This window comes from Leopardus geoffroyi, chromosome B1, assembly GCF_018350155.1.
Source record: "Leopardus geoffroyi isolate Oge1 chromosome B1, O.geoffroyi_Oge1_pat1.0, whole genome shotgun sequence".
NCBI lineage: Eukaryota > Metazoa > Chordata > Mammalia > Carnivora > Felidae > Leopardus > Leopardus geoffroyi.
This window is the reverse complement of record NC_059327.1, coordinates 75,949,355-75,972,093: the sequence shown is the minus strand read 5'-3', so window position 1 is coordinate 75,972,093 and position 22,739 is coordinate 75,949,355. Positions and strand designations below refer to the sequence as shown.

At 41.8% G+C, this 22,739-nt stretch overlaps 1 protein-coding gene across 5 annotated transcripts in view; it reads right to left on the bottom strand.

Moving 5' to 3' along the window:
- Positions 1–22,070, bottom strand: part of SH3D19 (SH3 domain containing 19) — a 185,038-nt gene extending 162,968 nt beyond the window's left edge. For 3 of the 5 annotated variants that reach the window (XM_045465852.1, XM_045465848.1, XM_045465862.1), the window contains exon 1: positions 21,686–22,066. In XM_045465852.1, coding sequence (XP_045321808.1) covers positions 21,686–21,797 — 112 coding nt within the window. In that variant the 5' untranslated portion in view covers positions 21,798–22,066. Of the gene's footprint in view, positions 1–6,136; positions 6,236–21,685 lie in introns of those variants that run through there. The other 2 variants (XM_045465841.1, XM_045465873.1) reach the window with 2 other exon arrangements.
- Between the last annotated feature and the right edge of the window lie 669 nt (positions 22,071–22,739).

Genomic DNA, 22,739 nt, shown 5'->3' with positions numbered 1-22,739 from the left:
TTCTAAGATTGAATAGGTGAACAAATAATGAATTAGCCAGTGTTTGAAAAATTATCTTCACAGGAAACACAATTTTATACCTCCTTCCTGCTATCATGTTCTCACTTTATCAATCATTTCATCAACAGGACAGACAGCATTTGCTATGATTATTGCAGTAATTCATTTTAAGGCTTTTTAAGTGTAATAGGAACAACAAATACACTAGACTGGCAGACAATGATTTCACGTCGTATTTTAAATTTATTTCTTAAAGTAATACTCACTGGAAGAAACTCAAACAATACAGATATATATAAAGTGACACACTCTATGCCCTCCTCAATTCCACTCCCCAGAATATTAACACATGACTGATTTATAGCAATCATGACACTGCAATAAAGCTACTTTCCCATTTTTTTAAGAAAATTTTTTAACATTTATTTATTATTGAGAGACAGAGACAGCATGAGCATGGGACGGGCAGAGAGAGAAGTAGACACAGAATCCAAAGCAGGCTCCAGGCTCTGAGCACAGCACAGAGCCCGATGTGGGGCTCGAACTCACAAACTGGGAGATCATGACCTGAGCTGAAGTCGGATGCTTAACCGACTGAGCCACCCAGGCGCCCCAACTACTTTCCCTTTTAACAACAAAGAGAATATGGAGTTCCCCTGGCCAAATATCCTTTAGAAATCATGGTTTAAAAAGCAACAGAGAGATTAAAGGTTGTCTGTGGCTTGGAAAAGCATGCTACCTATGCAAGGTTTAAAATGGAGGATCTTGGGGCCACCAGCATGGCTCAGTCAGTTAAGCATCTGACTCTTGATTTCAGTTCAAGTCATGATCTCATGGTCTGTGGGGTCAAGCCTGGCATCAGGTGCTGTGCGAACAGCACAGGAGCCTGCTTGGGATTCCCCTGCCCTGCTCTTTCTCTCTCAAAATAAATAAACATTAAAAAAAATTAAATAGAGGGTTGTGACCCCCCCATTACTGTAACCAAATAAATGAGGCTCCTGAAATACTTTGATAACGCTACAGTAGGATATACAGACACTTCAAAATGAGTAAGAATATCCGTACCTTCTAATTTGGTATTTAGTGGGAAAACTTGGGCTAACTTGCTCATAAAAACACTGACAATTTCAGATTTTTGTTTAAATCCAAATTTGAGTAACATCAATGAAAATAGCAGAGTCAAGACCTCCCTCCAAAAGTCTGTCCTCTGTAAAATCAATAAAAAACTGGCAGAAACGAGCAGAACCAACCCTTCTGGAAACCAAACAAAAGCTTGCAGTAACCTCTTATTGCACTTAAGTCCAATGAAACACTTAAAAACTAGCTGAATTTTAGTTACAGTAATAAGCTTTGTAGCATTTTAATCTACCGTCACCCTACCCCCATTCTCCAGCTTAGTGGTAGCCTTGAAAATAATAGCTTGCCTTCCTAGTACCAGGGGAGAAAAAAAAAAAAAAAAAAAGGAGTAAACAGACTTCATTCAGCAAAGAGATGTAATACAGTTGACCCTTCAACAATGTGGGGGTTAAGGATGCCGACCCCCACGCAGTCAAAAATCCACATGGGGGCGCCTGGGTAGCTCAGCAAAGCATCTGACTTCAGGTCAGGTCATGATCTCAGTCCGTGATTTTGAGCCGCACATCAGGCTCTGCACTGACAGTTGAGCCTGGATCCTGCTACAGATTCTGTGTGCCTCTCTCTTTCAGACCCTCCCTGCCTCTCAAAAATAAATACACATTAAAAAAAAAAAAATCCACAAAGAACTTTTGACTCCCCTGAAACTTAACTACTAAAAGCCTACTGTTGACCAGAAGCCTTATGACATAAACATTAACATATGTTGTATTATATACTGTATTCTTTTTTTTTTTTTTATGTTTATTTTTGAGAGAGAGCAAGTGGGAGAGGTGCAGAGAAGAGGAAGACAGAATCCCAAGCAGCTCCACCCTGTCTGCGCAGAGCCGGACGTGAGGCTCGAACTCACTAACTGGGAGACCATGACCTGAACAGAAATCAAGTCAGACTTTTAACTGACTGAGCCACCCAGGTGCCTCTATACTGTATTCTTATAATAAAGTAAGCTAAAGAAAATGTTATTAAGAAAATAGAGAAAATACTTTGATAGTACTATACTGATTAGAAAAAAATCTGTGTACAAGTAGAACCACACCTGTGTTGCTCAAGGGTCAACTGCAATTTGTTTTGACATGTTGGGTGACTGCCTTTGAAGACTTGCACAAAAGACTTGCCTTTACCTTGCTTAACTCAGAACTCTCTTCAAAGTGCTAAAAAGTGGCTAGCTGGAGGAATTTGTTTTAAATATTTACAGGTAAATACATACATTAGTTGCGGCTGCATGAGACTACTGATAACAGTTGGGGAAACAACATACTAACCAAAGATGTTGGGAGGAAAGCCCGGAGAATGAAATGCTGTGGGGAATGAGGGCTTTGAAAAGATCCTGCATACTCCTGGGGATCTAGAAAGCCATGTGCATTCCCAGGGTGGGCGCATGCTCAGAAAAGATGTGAGAAGGCCCTAAACTCTTCTCTCTGGCTGATCCCCAGCTCTGCACAAGCAGGAAGTGAAAGCTAAACAAAGTTGTACACTAACTGCGTGGCTGAGTGTTGAAAATGTGCTGTCATACACACAAAGAGCCCACGGAAAGGACTGGGAGATGTGGGGGAGAGGAGGGATCTAGACATTTAACGAAACTATCTAATCGGTGACCAATAAGGTAATGAAACTGAGACTTCAGTGCCACACATCACAAAGAATACATACTTCACAAAATTAGTTCAGAAAAGTCAGTAAACAAACAACATCCGAAATAAGCATCAATAATAAACACTGGGGTGGGAAAAGAATCTGATTTCCAGAGTTGCTACACTGCAATATTCAAAATGTCCAATTTTCAGGGCGCCTGGTTGGCTCAGCGGGTTGTGCGTCCGACTTCGGCTCAGGTCAGGATCTTGCTGTCCGTGGGTCTGAGCTCCACGTTGGGCTCTGTGCTGACAGCTCAGAGGCTGGAGCCTGCTTCAGATTCTGTGTCTCCCTTTCTGCCCCTCTCCAGCTTGCACTTTGTCTCTCTCTCTTTCAAAAGCGAATAAATGTTTAAAAAAAATTTTTTTTAATAAATAAAAATGTCCAATTTTCAACAAAAAATTACAAGGGATGCAAAGAAACAAGAAAGCATGGCCCACACACTGGGGAAAAAAGCAATCAACTTAAATGGTTCTTGTAGAAGCACAGACATTGAACTTCCTAGACCAATACTTCAAATCAGCTATTTTCAATACATTCACAGAGCTAAAGACACTGTTAATAGAATGGAAAAAGAAAAGCTGCAGACTAGGAGAAATATTTTCAAATTTCATATCCAACAAAAGATATGAATACAAAATATACGAAGAACTCTTAAAAACTCCACACTATGGAAACAACCAACCTAATTTTAAAATGTGCAAAGATTAGAACATTTTCCCAAAGATGATATATAAGCAATTAGCCACATGAAAAGATGCTCAACATCATTATCCATTAAGGAAATGCCATTAAAGCCACAATAAAATATCACTACACATCTATCAGAATAGCTAAAACAAGAAAAACCTGACAATACCAAGTGCTGATGAGGATGTGGAGCAAATGGAACTCTCATACATATGGTGATGATGCAAAATGGCATAGCACCACTCTCGAAAACAGTTTGGCAGTTTCTTACAAACTTAACATACATTTACCATATGACCCAGCAAACTGATATCTAGCTACTTAAACCAGAGAAATAAAAACTTTTATTTGCACAAAGACCTGTATGTGAATATTTATAAGCAGCTTATTCATAATCTCCAAAAAACAAAAAGAACCGAAATATCCCTCATCAGGTAAATGGATAAACTGTGGTACATTCCTAGAATTCTACTCAGCAGTAAAATGGAAGAAACTATCGATACGATGTAACAATATGAATGAATCTCTATAACATTGTGTGGAGTGAAAGAAGCCAGTCCTAAATGTCATATACTTTATGATCCCATTGATACCATATTCTGGAAAAGAGACAAAGAATACATCAGTGGTTGCCAGGGGTTAGGAGTGTAGGGAAGGTTAACTACGAGGAGCAACACAGGAATTTCAAGGTGATCAAAGTGTTCTGTATCCTGACTCACCAGTCAGGCACAAGAATCTATACATGTACTAAAACTCATAGAAGGATGCATCAAAAAAGAAGTTAATTTTACTGTATATAAATTTTTACTATTATATTTTTTTACTGTATAATTTTTTTTAATTTTAATGTTTATTTATTTTTGAGAAACAGAGAGATACAGAGCATGAGTGGGGGAGGAGCAGAGAGCGAGGGAGACACAGAATCCGAAGCAGGCTCCAGGCTCCAAGCTGTCAGCACAGACCCCAACATGGGGCTCGAACTCACAAACCGTGAGAACATGACCTGTGCCAAAGTCAGACATTTAACTGACTGAGGTACCCAGGTGCCCCAATAAAATTTTAAATTAAAGGAGAAAAAAGACTGCAGGGGTTCAAAGCCTAGTTCCACTTAATTTCTTTGCCTCATTTTTCTCATTTTAAAAACAGAATCTGGGGTACCTGGATGGCTCAGTAGGTTACGACTCTTGGTTTTGGCTTGGGTCACGATCTCATGGTTCATGAGCTCAAGCCCTGACTCTTGGGATTCTCTCTCTCCCTCTCTCTGCCCCTGCCCCTCGCACCATGGTGCTCTTTCCATCTCAAAATAATAAACAAACAAACAACAACAACAAAAAACCCAGAATCTGCCTTGTGTTTATTAGGATTGCCATGAGTTCCTGACACATATTAAGCACTAAACAAGTGACTGATAAATGTTTTGCTCAAACATGCTAGAAAGTTGGTACTTTTAAAAAACCTACTACAGTAGTAAGAAATCTAGTTTTCAATTAAAAAAGCAAAGAATTAAAGAATATTGGAATTAAAACCCTTAATTCCTCATTATCACTAAACATTCTTTGGAAACCTATGAGGTGATTAGCACCAAATTCCATTCTGCAAAGTGTGAACCTATGTAAAACCTCTGAACATGAGTGGCTCTATTTTAGGGACTAAAACCTGTTCTCTTAAACAGTAACTACACTAGACTATTGAACTGAGCAAAAAAAAGCATATGACTGAGCCCAAGACTATTACACCTATATTCTTTTTTTTAATTGTTTTAATGTTTATTTATTATTTTGAGAGAGAGACAGACAGAGCATGAGTGGGGGAGGGGCAGAGAGAGACAGAAAAACAGAATCCAAAGCAGGCTCCAGGCTCTGAGCTGTCAGCACAGAGCCCGTTACAGGTCTCGAACTCACACCACGAGATCATGACCTGAGTCGAAGTCGGATGCTTAACCTGAGCCACCCAGGTGGCCCACACCTATACTCTTGATTAAAAAAAAAAAAAAAAGGCACTGCAGAAAATATTTTCCTAATAACTGTACTCAGAATATTAATTAATTGCTATGTACCCAGAAAACTAATTGTAAAATGTAATTATACCTTCCAATAATAATTTTTGTAAAACAATTTGTGTGAAGTTTCCCGACATTTCCACAAATTGGTAATAAAGACCCCTGGCTTTCACTCCTCTTACTTTAGGTTGCTATCCGAACCTGTGCTCCCTGAACTGCAATTCTTAAACCCCAAATAAATGCTTTTGTTTTATTTCAGCGCTTCCTCTCTTGTCGGTGAACCGAAGTTTACAGAACCCTTGTGCTCAAGGAGCTACGGAAAAGTTTGTTCCAAGTACTACGATAAGTACTCATCATTCTATTTAACACTAACAGCAAAATGCTCTCATGAAGGCTTAGTACTAAAGGTTCATTATCACTGCCCCTCTCCTAGAGAGGTTGTCAAATCGCTACCTCCTTTTCACAAGTTGGGGAACGTTCGCAACGCTGGACTTGACGCTTGCTTTGATGCCCTACATCCCATTTGTCTGTTGCCTGGTCGGTCAATCCTTCCTCAAAGATCTTTAACATCCTCCACATCCATCCTCCACAGCATTCCCTACGTACACGGGGTTTGGAACTTAAGAAGCGGCAGCTGCTGCAAGTAACAGCGACCCCCGATCTTCCCAGTGTTGCCCTCCTTACCTGAAAATTAGCCTCCTTTTCTTGGTCAAGTATCCAAATCTATGTTTGAACTTTAAAAGCGGGTTCAATCGGGACCCAAGACGGCAGCGCCGTCTGCCGGAAGCAGCCGCTTGGCCAGAGAACCCACAACCCCCTGCGGAGGCCCTGCCACGCCCACCCACCGTGCCCGAGAGTTCAAGACCCCTCGGAGGCCTAGGAGACCCAGAAGGGAGGCCATTCGGAAGGACTCCCAGCTCTGGACTTGACATCCATTTGCTTCCTTTTCAGCCCAAAGCCTGGTACCAGCCTTACTGATGATACCAAAGCTCTTAAACCAGAAAGGAAACAGGAAAACGTGAAGATCTTTAGCGTCAGGGCCTACGGTCTCTTCTCAACAGGGTAGGCCATGGACAGAGTAGGAATTTACTTTCCATCATTGGGTATAAAAGGATTTGCTCAAAATGAAATGTAATTAAATAATAAATGCATTAAATCATTTCCTAAGAGTTCAATTCTATTCTATTTTGCAGCTACGTATTGAATATATGTGCCAGTCACTGTTCTGAGTCATGAGGCCATAACAATGAAAAAACGTAAGTCTCTCCCCTCGTGGAACTCATTACTAGAAGTCAGAGCATTCAGGTCATACATGGAGTCTGCCAATTTTACCCTCTTCATTCTAATAAACCTCTTAACATCCCCCAGATCCAAAGGCCTGATAGAAGCAGCTGCAGGTGATTCTCAACTCTCCTCTGCAGGTACTCCAGGCCCTACCGTATATACCCCTCAAGTTCCTAGGATAAGGGATCGGGGATGGGTCCAAAAAGGTAGCTATCTATAGTTTGCCCTGCGCCTCTGAAGTAATGTGGCCTGAGAACCCTGCCCACAAGGGTGCAGGACAGTGGCTGGCCAACTTACTTAAAGCCTCTTTCTTGGAGAGGCTGACTGTAAGAAAAACAAGAGAGAGCCAGTTATTCAGTAACTTCAGAAACCATGGAAGTAGACAGAAGTAAACTATGTCACAAAAATGGTGGTGTCACTGACATACGAGTAACAGTTATCCCAACTCACAAAGAAATGTTCTCTGGAGTAGCTGTTTACTATCCGTTTCCCAGAGCTACTCTTATTCACAAAGGACTGCTGAAGCTATTTCCTTGGTCTTCCAACTAACTTACCTGTGTATCTTTATAACAAGCCGTCATCAGCTGTGTTTAGCCAAACAGACCTCTATTTCTTGCACTCTAAAAAACATAACTATCACATACATTGCTTTCCCGTTACTTCAACGATAGTGTCTTACAACATTCTTTATGTGCAGCCTCGTTATTCTACAAGATAACACAGGATTAAATAAAATCCCTATATAAAATGCATGGTGGATTCTGTTTGACTACAAGTCATCACAACATGAATTACGTATGAGGAAAACATGTAACAATTCAAGTTACAAGAAATCACACTGAAACCACTCAACATCACATTCTTTAATAGGACACTAAGCCAGTGAGTCTCACCTTCAAAACTTCAAAACTCCCAACTATTCCAGAAGGAATTAATCAGGAAATCTGACAATGGGGTCAGGTGCATATGTCTTTTTTAAAGCTCTCCACCTGATTCTGATGCCCAGACAGTGTTAAGAGCCCCAGCACTGAGGTGCAGAGGTAACTGTGGGCATTGTTACTCAAAATGTGGCCCAGGGACCAACAGCAGCAGCAGCATCACCTGGAGCTTGTTAGAAATGCAAAAATCTCAGGCTCCATCCCAAACCTATTAAATTAGGCATCACATTTGTTAAGATCTCCAGGTGACTTGTAGGCATATGGTATATTAAAGTTTGAGAAGCACCATTGCTACCGAAATGTGAAAAATACTCCATACCATGTTACGAAGTTGAATATCTCAAGAAATTTTCTAAGAAGAAACAGGAATAGAACAGTACAGGAGGTGAAATGTTTCTGACACTAGGCATTTCACGTTATTAAGCATCTAATTAAGAGTAATATTCAAATGCAATTCTTATTCCAAATGAATTCTACTTCCAAACCACACCCTCCACTGGCAATAGTTATACTTCAACTGAGTAACACAAATGTACTTTACAATCCCAGATAGCTCCAGTTATCTCCACTCTGTGGGGTGTGGGGAGTTCTTGTGGGGGAAATAAAGAAACAAGGGGTGTAGTGACAAAAAAGGGATCATTTACATGGGTGGCCCCATGCTGGAGGCCTTCCAGTTTTTTGTGAACACCCCTGTAGTAGTTTCAAAGAACTATCTGGAAATGATGATTTTTATTGCTAGAAAAATCCTCCCCATGTTATGCAAACATTTCCTTCTGCGCCCCTCGTTCTTGGCTAGCTCTCAGAGCAAAAGCATTTAGTTACCTTCCAGTATACTGATTCCTTGATTAATGCATCTTCAGGAAACAATGCTCCAGTACAATAAAAGCAGCCATATCAAACACAAATGAACTCTGCATCCTAAGCGGCAACCCTGGCACAAAATATAGGGCTCATCAGTAATGCAATTGTTAAGCTACTCATAGGTATCAGAGTAGGGACAAAATCACCTCCCTTCGCAGCTTCCATTTATTTATTCCCTGAGAAATATTCAAACCTGGCAATAAGCAAAATGACAACATTAGAAAATTGTTTTCAGATTCTACAGGTTTCCTATAGAATGTCCTAGGAAGACCATGACCCTCTTTAAGAACTATACATCACACAAGACAACTTGGAAGTTCACAAACATGTTCCCTATAATAAACTTATAAAGTAGTTAGAGAATGAATAATTCCCATTCAAAAGATGCAAAAGGAGGGGGGTGGCTCTAAGTGATCTATCCAAGGTCACATTATAATAAAGAACAAAACAGCAACAAGAATCTAGGTACCCTCAGGTAACTTCCTATTACTAAAATGCGTTAAGCCTTGTGGTAAGAAGAGAAAATAAAATCAAGTTAGAATTTTCATCAGTCAGGAATTGCATTCAGCTACTAGTTGTACAGGCCTAAGATAATAGTGGCTTTAACCAGACAGTTTATGTTTTCTCAAATAAAGGAGGAGGCAGGCGATCAAAAAGCACATATGATGACTCTGTTATCACCAAGAACTAAGATTCCATTGATTTTTCTGCTCCACCATTCTCAGTGCATGACTTCCATCCTCAAGGTAACCTCATGGCCTGGGATGGCTGCTGTGAGCTACACCTCCTTATTCCTGGTAAGAGAGGGAAGGAAGGGCAAAAAAGGATATTCTGTACAGCCAAGTCCCCTTGAAAGCACTTTCCTAGAAACCCCAATAGACTTTTACTTGCATTTCATTAGTAGGCTGGGAGAAGTTTCCTAGGTGGGCACATTGCCACATTTGGCAATACAGGGTTCCACTGACTAAGGAAGAAAGGGATGAATACTGGGTAGGCAACTAGGAGTCTCCGCCATTTCCTAGCTGTGTGACCTTGAGTAGATTATTTACCCCTTCTAGGTCTCATGTTCCTCATGTTTAAAAATGATGGAAATCATCACACCTACCTCATAGGACTGACACAAGGACTAAATGGTAGAACAATTACAATACTACCTGGTACCCGCTGCACAATAAGTATTAACTATTATCTAATTATCCTAGTCCAGTGCTTTTCCAAATTCCTCTCCTACTCTAACTTCCTCTCAATTTCCAAAATTGGAACACAATTCCGATGTGCCTGCTGATACTCTAGTATAAATGAGTTTTATAGGACACCTCAATCAGACATAAGTATTTAAAAAAAATTTTTTTAAGCTTATTCATTTTTGAGAGAGAGACAGAGTGTGAGTGGGGGAGGGGCAGAGAGAGAGGGAGACACAGAATCTGAAGCAGGCTCCAGGCTCTGGGCTGTCAGCACAGAGCCTGATGCGGGGCTCAAATTCATGAACTGCAAGATCATGACCTCAGCCAAAGTTAGATGCTTAGCTGACTGAGCCAGCAGGTACCCTAGATATAGGTCTTTTTTTTTTTTTTTTTAATGTTTATTTATTTTTGAGAGAGACCGAGCGCAAGCAGGGGGAGGGGCAGAGAGACAGAATCTGAAGCAGGTTCTGCACTGTCAGCACAGAGCCTGACATACGGCTCCAACTCACAAATGGTGAGATCATGACTTGAGCCAAAGTCAGACACTCAACCAACTGAGCCACCCAAGCTCCCCTAGACATGTCTTTTTAAAATTTTTTTTATTTTATTTAATTTTTTGAGAGAAAGAAAGAGCACGAGGGAGGGGGAGGGGGCAAAGGGGAAGACAGAGAGAGAGAGAGAGAGAGAGAGAGAGAGAGAATATGAACCTCAAGCAGGCTCCATGCTCAGCACGGAGCCCAAAACGGGCTCAATCCCACAACCATGGGATCATAACCTGAGCCAAAATCAAGAGTCGGATACTCAACCGACTGAGTCACCCAGGGGCCCCATTTGCCTTTCCTTTCTAATTATGAAATGAAATTACGTGCTTGACATCAGCGCACACCAGATATTCTGGACAGAATTAGGGAATAGGAATTGAGCTTACATTCCCCCCAAAGGCAGGGTCTAAAGACAATCCCAATGCAGATATTTACAGAGCCCCAAGAAACGAAGGAGACATTGAAACAGGAATGGTATCTCCCACGCAGAGGAATTCCAAAAAAAATTATGTAGTATTATGCTCTCTAGAAGGTGGAGCATAACTCCTTCCTCCTTATGTGTGCGCTGTGCATAGTCATTTCCTTCACTTCTTATAGTATGGAAAGGGATGGGGGTGGGGGTGGGGGTGGGTTGAGTAACCCTGAAGTAGAGAAACCTGGCAAATACAAACTCAGCTAAATGATCAAGGTCAACATCAACAGTGATAAATGATGCTAATATTATGTACACTTAATATGTGATAAAAATGTGGCAAACACTCATACCTCCCAAACATCCGTAACTCCAGTCTAAACATGAGGAAAACATCAGACAAATTGTAAGAGGGATATCCTCCAAAATATGTGACCAGTACTCCTGAACACTGTCAAGGCCATCAAAAACAAAGAAAATCTTTGAAACTATCAGAGCCCGAGGGAGCCTGAAGAGTTACAACAACCACATGTAATATGGCATTTTAGATGGGATCCTGTAAAACAAGAAGGAATTAGGTAAACACTAAGGGAATCTGAATAAAATATGGATCCTAGTTAATAATGTATCAACATTGGTTAAGATGTGAGATGTTAATAGGGGAAACTGGATGTGGGTGTATGGGAACTCTGTACTATCTTCACAATTTTTCATTAAATCTAAAACTATTCTAAAACACAAAATATATGAAAAAAAAAAAGATAAGATGGTCTACAGCCTGTACCCTTCCCCAGTCTCCTCCATATACCCATTCCCACCCCAAAGGCAAGCTTAAAGCTCCTAAAGATGAGGTCTACAGTTAATGAGGGATAGGAACTGGTTTCCACCTCCTTGTAAACAAGAAGACAGGCCTCCTTCCTGACTTTTATCAGGCTATCTCCACTTCCTCTCCAACCTTAATTCCTCTCTATGCTCTGAAACTACTAAACATGTATTTTCATCTGGTACTTAATTGATAACATTCCCATCATACCTATGTTCAGTACTATAAATTCCTTAGAACATATCTCATGTCTTCCCTTCCACTGATGAAGTAGAACATCATCATTTTAACAGTGGAGCTCCTATCTTGAGCCGGCAGGACAATTTAAACTACTGTAACTGCTCTCCCCAAGTGAGGCAATGTTTTGAGCTTTGCATTTTTGGCTCCTCCCTCATCAAAAGAGCAGTTCACAAGGAACCCAGAGAAACCTCCACAAGATCTTATCTTGCACATCGGCAAACTTCTATACACCAAGTCAGAAGCTATTTTTTCTTCTCATCTCCTAAAATCATAAAATGTTAAAAGTGGAAGCCTCATCCTTTCAATTAATAAAGCAAAAACCAAGGCCCAGAGAGACACTATAAACTGCTAGAGGCTAAAGCTAATCGAGAGAGACTTGATTAAAACCCAAGTGTTCAGAGGATTAGTTTCAAAGTACCATTGAATGCAAAGCAGAAATGATCTAAGGGAAAACAGTATGTTGCCCCCAAAATATAATGTGCCAATGAAATTAGAAGCACTGGATGAATAGTGTCAAAACTGAAAAAATAAATAAATAAATAAAGAGATGCACCCTGATTAAAAATAAGATAGGGCGCCTGGGCGGCTCAACCGGTTAAGCGTCTAACTTCAGCTCAGGTCATGATCTCACCATTAGTGAGCTGGAACCCCGCATCAGGCTCTTTGCTCATAGCTCACAATCTGGAGCTATTTCAGATTCTGTGTCTCTCTGCCTGTATCCTTCCCTCCCTCTCTCTCTCTGCCCCTCCCTTGCTTGTGCTGTCTCTCTCTCTCTCTCTCTCTCTCTCTCAAAAATAAATAAACATTAAAAAAAAAAATGAAGAAGAAAAAAAGCATATAAGATCACCAACTTACCTCTGATTTGCTGAAATCGCTGTGTAAAAGTCACTACAAGCCATGTTAGGGGGGCGCCTGGGTGGCGCAGTCGGTTAAGCGTCCGACTTCAGCCAGGTCACGATCTCGCGGTCCGTGAGTTCGAGCCCCGCATCAGGCTCTGGGCTGATGGCTCAGAGCCTGGAGCCTGTTTCCGATTCTGTGTCTCCCTCTCTCTCTGCCCCTCCCCCGTTCATGCTCTGTCTCTCTCTGTCCCAAAAATAAATAAACGTTGAAAAAAAAAAAAATTAAAAAAAAAAAAAAAATAAGTCTGTATGGGGCAAGGAAAGCCAAATGAGGAACTAGGCTCAATCTTGTAAAATTGGTATATTTCTAAAAGATGAATGAACCCCAAAGCAAAGCAACATAATCATTAGGTTATGAAATGGTGAAGATGCAGATTTACCTCCCTTTTCTCCACCAGCCCGAAACCCCATAACTTCTCCCAAATAAAGAAAAATGCTGACACAGCTATGTGTCAGTATTTTACCAGTAATAACAAAAGTATACATAAATAAACGCTAATAACTTTATAGGTATTTACTATGTGTGTACCCACGTTTTAAGGGTATTATCTATGGCAACTCATTTAATCCTCAAACCCTATGCAATAGGTTTTATTAATATTCCCAATTTACAAATAAAGAATGAAAGCACAGAGAGGTTAGGTAACTTGTCCAAGGTCACAGTGAGAGGTAAACTAAAAAATTAACCATAACAGTTTAGTTCTTTTGCTAAACTCCACTTGGTAGTCACCATGCACTACTTTATGTTCTTATTTATCTTCATTAAAGTGTATTAGCCTAGAAGACATGGATAAATTCCTAGAAACCTAAAACTTCCCAAAACTGAAGGAAGAAATAGAAATTCAAACAGAAAATTTGAATAGACTGATTACTAGCAATGAAATTAAATCAGTAATCAAAAAACTCCCAACAAACAAAAGTCCAGGACCAGATGGCTTCCCAAGAGAATTCTACCAAACATTTAAAGAGGAGTTAACACCTATTCTTCTCGAACTATCCCAAAAAACAGAAGAGGAAGGAAAACCTCCAGATTCATTCTGTGAGACCAGCATTACCCTGATACCAAAATCAGACAAAGACACTATAAAAAAAAAAAAAAAGAAGAAAAAGAACTACAAGCCAATATCTCTAATGAACATAGATGTAAAAATCCTCAACAAAATATTAGCAAACCAAATCTAACAATAAATTTAAAAATATCATTCACCATGATCAGGTGGGATTTATTCCTGGGATGCAAGGGTGGTTCAAGATTCACAAATCAATCAATATGATACATCAACAAGAGAAAAGATAAAAATCACATAATCATTGGCGTGCCTGGGTGGCTCAGTCGGTTAAGTGGCCAACTTCGGCTCAGGCCATGATCTCGCGGTCCATGAGTTCGAGCCCCGCGTCGGGCTCTGTGCTGACAGCTCAGAGCCTGGAGCCTGTTCCAGATTCTGTGTCTCCCTCTCTCTGACCCTAACCCATTCATGCTCTGTCTCTTTCTGTCTCAAAAATAAATAAAACATTAAAAAAATTTTTTTAATCATATTATCATTCCAATAGATGCAGAAAAAACATTCTACAAAGTACAACATCCATTCTTGATAAAAACCCTCAACAAAGTAGGGATAGAGGGAATAAACCTCAACATAATAAAGCCCATATTATGAAAAATCCACAGCTAACATCATACTCAATGGGGAAAAACAGAGCTTTTTCCTTAGTATCAGGAACAAGATAAGGATGTCCACTCTCCACTTTTATTCAACATAGTGCTAGAAGTCCAAGCCACAGCAATCAGACAAGATGAAATAAGGCTTCCAAATTGGTAAGGAAGAAATAAAACTATTTGCAAATGACATAATGCTATACATATAGAAAACCCTGAAGATTCCACCCAAAAACAACTAGAACTGATAAATGAATTCAGTAAGGTTGCAAGTTACAAAATCAACATACAGAAAGGGCACCTGGTGGTGCTCAGTCGGTTAAGTGTCCGACTTCGGCTCAGGTCATGATCTCCTGGTTCGATTCCTGAGCTTGAGCCCCGCATCCGGCTCTGTCCTGATAGCTCACAGCCTGGAGCCTGCTTCAATTGTGTGTTTCCCTCTCTCTCTGCCCCTCCATCACTCATGTGCACATGCACGCTCTCTCTCAAAAAATGAACATTAAAAAAAAATCAATATACAGGAATCTGTTGCATTTCTGCACACTAATAATGAAACAGAAGAAAGAGAAATTAAGAAAACATTCCTATTAACAATTACACCAAAAATAATAAAATATCTAGGAATAAACTTAAACGAAAGAGGTGAAGAACCTGTCTAAAAACTATAAAACACTGATGAAAGAAATTGAAGATGATACAAACAAATGGAAAGTTATTCCATGCTCACAGACTGGAAGAACAAACATTGTTAAAATTTCCATAGTACCCAAAGCAATCTCCAGAATTTTAATGCAATCCCTATCAAAATACCAAGAGCATTTTTCACAGAACTAAAACAAATAATCCTAAAATTTGTATGGATACACCAAAAACCCAAATAACCAAAGCAATCTTGAAAAAGAAAAATGAGGGGCACCTGGGTGTCTCAGTCAGTTAAGGGTCTGACTTTTGGTATCGGTTCAGGTCATGATCTCACACTTCATGAGATCGAGCCCCACATCGAGCCTGCTTGGGATTCTCTCTTCTCTCTCTGTCCCTTCCCCACTTGTACTCTTTCTCTCTCAAAATAAATACATAAACTTAAAAAGGAAAAGAAAAAGAAAAGGAAAACAAAACTGGAGGTACCACAATCCCAGATTTCAAGATACACTCCAAAGCTATAGTAATCAAAACAGTATGGTACTGGCACAAAAAAAGACACATGGCTCAATGGAACAGAATAGAGAGCTCAAGTATAAATCCATGATTATATGGTCAATTAATCTACAACAAAAGAGGGAAGAATATGCAGTCTGTTCAACAAATGGTCTTGGGAAAACTGGACAGCTATATGCAAAAGAGTGAAACTAGACCACTTTCTTATACACAAAAATTAACTCAAAATGTATTAAAGACCTAAATGTGAGATCTGAAATCATAAAAATCCTAGAAGAGAGCACAGGCAGTAATTTCTCCAACAATGGCTACAGCATCATTTTTTTAGATATGCCTCCTAAATAAGGGAAACAAAAGCAAAAAAAATAAAACACAAAAAACAAACCCCAAAACTACTGGGACTACAACAAAATAAAAAGTTTCTGCACAGCAGAAGAAACAACAAAATTAAAAGGCAACCCACTGAATGGAAGAAGATATTTGCAAATGACACATCTGACAATGGGTTAGGATTCAAAATATATAAAGAATTTACACAACTCAACACCAAAAACACAAATAACCCAATTAAAAATGGGCAGAAGACATGAACCAGACATTCTCCACAGAAGATATACAGATGGCCAACAGACATTTGAAAAGATGCTCAACATCACTAAATATCAGGGAAATGCAAATCTAAACCACAATGAGCGATCACCTCACACCTGTCAGAATGACTAAAATCAACAGCACAAGATTGTTGTGTTGGTGAGGATGTGGAGAAAAAGGAACCCTCTTGCACTGTTGGTGGGAATGCAAACTGGTGGAGTCACTGTGGAAAACAGTCTGGAAGTTCCTTAAAAAATTAAAAATTGAACCATAATATTCAGTAATTCCACTACAGGGTATTTACCCAAAGAATATCAAAACACTAATTTGAAAAGATAAATGCACCCCTATGCTTATTACAGCATTAGTTACAAAAGCCGAATTATGGAAGCAACCATCAAGTGCCCATTGACAGACGAATGGATAAGAAGATGTGGTATATAAACACAATAGAATTTTGTGTCATAAAAAAAGAAAGAAATCTTGCCATTTGCACCAAGATGGGTAGATCTAGAGACTATAATGCTAAGGGATATAAGTCAAAGAAAGACGTATACCTATGATTTCACTCATGTGTGGAATTTAAGAAACAAAACACAGGAACAAAGAAGAGACAAACAAACAAAACAGACTCTTAAATATAGAGAACAAAATACAGAGAACAAACTGGTGGTTACCACTGGGGAGATGGGTGGAGGGTGGTGAAACAGGCAAAGGGGATTAAGAGTACACTTATCGGTGCGCCTGGGTGGCGCAGTCGGTTAAGCGTCCGACTTCAGCCAGGTCACGATCTCGCGGTCCGTGGGTTCGAGCCCCGCGTCGGGCTCTGGGCTGATGCCTCAGAGCCTGGAGCCTGTTTCCGATTCTGTGTCTCCCTCTCTCTCTGCCCCTCCCCCGTTCATGCTCTGTCTCTCTCTGTCCCAAAAATAAATAAACGTTGAAAAAAAAATTAAAAAAAAAAAAAAAAAAAAGAGTACACTTATCTTTTTTTTTTTTTTTAACGTTTTTTTTTTTTAATTTATTTTTGAGACAGAGAGAGACAGAGCATGAACGGGGGAGGGGCAGAGAGAGAGGGAGACACAGAATCGGAAACAGGCTCCAGGCTCTGAGCCATCAGCCCAGAGCCCGACGTGGGGCTCGAACTCACGGACACGGACCGCGAGATCGTGACCTGGCTGAAGTCGGACGCTTGACCGACTGCGCCACCCAGGCGCCCCCTATCTTTTTTTTAATTTTTTTTTTAATTTTTTTTTTCAACGTTTATTTATTTTTGAGACAGAGAGAGACAGAGCATGAACGGGAGAGGGGCAGAGAGAGAGGGAGACACAGAATCAGAAACAGGCTCCAGGCTCTGAGCCATCAGCCCAGAGCCTGACGCGGGGCTCGAACTCACGGACCGCGAGATCGTGACCTGGCTGAAGTCGGACGCCTAACCGACTGCGCCACCCAGGCGCCCCAAGAGTACACTTATCTTGATGAGCATGGAGTAATGTATAGAATTGCTGAATCACTGTATTGTACCCCTGAAACTAATATAACACTACATTAATTATGCTGGAATTTTCAAAAAATAAAGTATCAGCTTTACCTTCCCCAATTCTATGACATGTCCTTTTAAATCAGGGAGCCTATTTTATAAATATGTTTGTATTCCATGTATTTTCTACACCGTTTTGCACATATTATACTGATGGTGATAACTACACAGGTCTTCTCAAAGAACTTGGTGAATACAGGATTTTTGTTTAATTTTTTGAGAGAGAGAGAGAGAGAGAGAGAGAGAAAGCATGCACGTGAGCCGGGGAGAGGGGCAGAGGGAAAGAGAAAGAATTTTTTTTTTTTTTTTTTGAAAGAATCTAAAGCAGGGTGCACGTTCAGTGTGGAGCCCAATGCGGGGCTTGATCCCACAACCCTGGGATCAAGACTTGAGCCAAAATCAAGAGTCCTATGCTCAACAGACTGAGCCACCCAGGCACCCCGTGAATGCAGAATTTTTAAACAACATGTAAATGTAGCCAGTTTCCGTGGGACTTAAAATAAATTTCTTTTTAATTTTCTTTTTTAATATTTATTCTTAGAGCAGGAGCAGGGTAGAGAGAGGCGGGGAGACACAGAATCTGAAACAGGCTCCATGCTCCCAGCTGTCAGCACAGAGCCCAACCCAGGGCTCGAACTCACAAACTTAGAGATCATGACCTGACCTAAAGTCAGAGGCTTAACCAACTGAGCCACTGAGGCGCCCCAGTTTCCTTTTTTTTTTTAAAGGTTTATTTTTTTATTTATTTTTTTTTTTTGAGAGAGAGAGACAGCAAGAGTGAGTGAGGGAGAGGCAGAGAGAAAAGGAGACAGAGGATCCCAAGTGGGCTCTGTGCTGACAGTAGCAAGCCCGACTTGGGGCTTGAACTCACGAACTTTGGGATCATGACCTAAGCCAAAGCGGGAGGCTTAACTGAGTCACCCAGATGCCCCAATCCTGCCAGAGTTTACCGTAAAGACATCAACATACGGAAAGAATAAATATATTTAGTATTTATTAAACCCTACTAAATTCCTACCACTCTTCCTGGTGATTAGGGGAGGTCAACGAATTTTGCATTCTCTGCCCTTTTGAGAAACAATATAAAAATGCTGGAGGTCAGCCGGAGGGTCTCAGACCCATTTGAGAGTCTGAAGAAAGCTTTAAGACTTTTAGGAAATGCAGGAGATTAGGAGATTATCTTCATGACCTTGGGGTAGAGAAAGCATTCTTAACCAAGGGTGACAGAGAGGGAAGAAGGCCACTAACAGTTAAGAGAAAGATTCATAAATACATCTGCATTAAAATTAAGAATTTCCACATCAAAAGAAAGTATAATGAAAACTTTAGAAATAAGCTGCAGAGTGGAAGAAGACATTTGCAACACATGCAACAAACAAAAGTGGAGATTCCGGAGTCAGAACACCAACAAATCAATAAAAATGACAGACAAAAACCAGGATATATTTATGCAGTGAAAATAAACTACAAGTGCACATAACAATATGAATAAATCTCACAAACAGTATTGAGTGAAAAGAGTGTAACACTAAAGAATACATATCGGATGGTTCCACTCATATGCAGGTTTTTTTTTTTCAATGTTTATTTTTTGAGAGAGACAGAGCACAAGCAGGGAAGGGGCAGAGAAAGAGGGAGACACAGAGTCCAAAGCAGGCTCCAGGCTGAGCTGTCAGCACAGAGCCCGACCCGGGGCTTGAACTCACAAACCCAGGAAATCATGACCTGAGCGGAAGTCGGAGCCACCCAGGCGCCCCATTAGTCATATGAAGTTTTAAAATAAGTAAACCAACATTGTATAGAAATATATATGTGTATGTATATGCATACAGGTAAGACCATACAGAAAAGCAAGGAAACAATCGCAAAAATCAAAATTTAAGTTCGTTCCCTCAAGGGGAAGGAAGGGACCAGAACCAGGAGGGATCAGATCTGCTTCTAAGGAACTGACAATATTCTATTTCTCGACTTGGGCACAGGTTACAGGAGTTTCACTTTATAATTTACAGGTTTTATATGCTCTTCTGAATGTACATTGCAAAAGTAAATAAACACACCTTCACAACCACACCTAAGTTTAGCAGGGAAAGAAGGAGTTCACAGACTCCCTTAAGTCCATAAACCCCAAATGTATGGTGTCAAGTTATGTGAGATCAAAGAAAAAATCTAGATTGTAAAATGATGGGGGAGGGAGGAAGTCTGAGAACTGGAGAGGTGAAAGATTAGAAAGACAGACGTTAAGCAGAAGAAACATTAAACTTCTGGGTCAGTTCACACTCTCACTTGGATACAGAACAACATCTAGCACAACTGTAACTAACAAATGCCCAAGCTTGGTAAGGAATGCGATGGTGTCTGAAAAACACAGTTAACTAATGAGGGGAAAGAGGAGGACAGCCTCTAAAGAAATGTGAACTACTAAATAATGTATCCGGGGAAAAAAGAAGACCAAATGTTGCAAGTTTAACCCTCTGCCCACTCTATAATCTGTCCTTCACCCCTTAATGGAGTCAAGGCATATTACGTGGTTAGAAACTGCAAACACCAATTTCTGAGTGAAAGCGTAGCAAAGTATTACCACAGAATCTAGAAAAGCTTCTGCCAGCCTTGGAATAAATACACATATTGCAACTAAATGATGAACACATATCTGGAGCATATCTAGTCTGACCTCCAACATCCTTTACAGCTCTTCACAATACAGTCCATTTGACAAAGTGAAGCGTTTTGGTGAAGGAAGTAGTAGGAATCGAAGGCAGCCTATGCTGTTTAAATCAGCAATTCAACAGAGGTACATCTTTGTAAAGTTTTTTCATTGTATTCTCGCAAGAAATATTAATTCACATCCAGCAATTACCCATTATTTCATTAGTCTGGATTATACTAAACAAAACTATCAATTATTTTCAAAACAACTGGTATTCATGCATAAAATCAAATGCCTTATTTTGATGGAAAATCCTAGTGATGGGCATAAAGAATTATTTTTAAGGTTCCAAGCTCCTACCAAGAGCATCAAATTGACAATTTATGTTCCATCAAATTCTCTCCTTTCACCCCTTCTATCCCTCATTGTTTCCCCACAGACCTGTTATCTTCTAATTCTCCAACTTTCAGGCTAAGGGAGCCACACAGAAAAGCTTCCCCATGACTTGGTGGAATGTTTACTATGTTCCAATTTCCAAAGAGGCTTTAATGAATCGTTCTCATCTGAATCCTTCTCACTTCTCTATCTCCCTCTTGTTGTCAGCTCCCTAGGATTGTTGTCACTCTAGTTTGTAGATACATGGCTTATCCAGTTGAAACCAAAGGCCAAAGAACTTCCTCTCACTATGTTTGACTGAAAAACTGCCCAGGAAGAGGGAAGGGGTGTGGATCCACACTTATTCACTCCTCCACTTAAGTTCCAAACTATTGATCCGAGCCGCCTTCGTGCACCCAAAAAAACATTTTAAAAACCCACAAAAGTAACTATAGACTCAGCAATGAGTCTCAGTCCAAATGAACTGCCTTTTGGCAGGCTACCTCCTGGACTGGTTGGGGGCTCACCTAAAAACTCAAAAGCAAGTGCTATAGAGATAATGGTGAGCTCAAAGCAAGTGCTATAGAGATAATGGTGAGCTCGGGCGGTGGGGGGTAGGGAATAATCAAAGGTCCGAAGTTCAGGAGACAGGAAACCAGCCCAGACTATCAGCACGTGGTTCGACCAGGTAGCCGCAGCGCAGGCAAACCCGACGGGAGGGGTGTCGTCCCCCGAGACTGCCAGACCCAGAGAATTCTTCGCCGGCTTCTGACTCATCTAGAGATAAGTAATCACCCGGGCCCAAATCAGGAGCTCCTGGATTTACTGCGTACGAAACACCTGTAGTTTCGGCTCCGGGACCACTAGCAGGTAGAGAGACCAGTTTGAATTTCCTCAGGCTCGGCCCGCAAGTGAGGATGAGGATGGAAAAGCCACTCTACTCTCCCTGCGTCTCGCCTTGCAGTTAAAGGAGCCCGCCCCACCCGGGCGGGTGAGGGAGCCGCCGCAGTCCCGGGCAGGACCTGCGCGGCCCCGGGGCGCCCGTCCCCCCCTCCTCCGCGCCCCCTCGCGCTCCCCACGCCCCTCACCTGCGGCCGAGTGGCCGGACAGCGCACGGCCCCGGGCGCGGCGCGGGCCCCCGAGCTCGCGGCGCTCGCGCAGCTCTTCCTCCTCGTCCTCCCGCCGCCGGCCCTCAGCCATGGACGAGGCGCGGAGACGCAGCCCCGGAACGGCGAGCGAGCCGTGGGCCTTGGTGCTGGGTCCGCGAGCACCCGGCGCTGCACGCCAGCGCCCTCGGGCCCCGGGGGAGGCGGCGGCGGCGGCGGCGGCTACCACCTCTGCGGACTCCACCTGCTGCCCGCGGGGGAGCGGCCGAGCTCGGGCCGGTTTCCCCGCCTCCTCGCGGCGCACCGGCGGCCTCCTTCTCCCAGCTTTCTCTCTCCCACTCTCTTCCCCCTTCCTCCTTCCCTTCCCCGCCCCGCAGAGTTGGAGCCGGGATGGGGCGGGTTGTGGCCGGGCCTCGCCTCCTCGGGGAGGGGTTACCGCCTCTGGGACCGCCCCATAGCCACACGCTGGAACCGCCTGCTCGACCAAAACAAACGTGTACAAAATACATAAATGGGATAGGAAGGGGAAAAGAGGAGGTGGTGTGGCCTCTTCCTGCCCTTTCACAACATCCCAGTGTCAACAGGAAACCCATTTGCTAGACACTTAAATAAAGGTGGAGGAGGGGGAGGAGGAGGGGGGAGGGGGAGGAGGAGGGGGGAGGGGGAGGAGGAGGGGGAGGGGGAGGAGGAGGGGGGAGGGGGAGGAGGAGGGGAAGAAGGAGGGGGAGGGGGGGAGGAGGAGGAGGAGGAGGAGGAAGAAGAAGAAGAAGAAGAAGAGAAGAAGAACAACCTTCCCGGGGCTGGACGTGGAGAGACCGGTCTGCTGGGAGCCCTGAACTTGGGAACAAACTTGAGAGTTTGCTCAAGCCTATGAGCTGCACGCTTTTTTCTTTTCCTCTCTTTTCACCTTCTTAAATGGAGTCTCTCCAGAACACAGAGGATTTTTAGGGCAGTGAAATGATTCTGTATGATATTGTAATGGTGAATACATATCAATATATTTGTCCAAACTCATACGTGTACAACACCCAGTGAA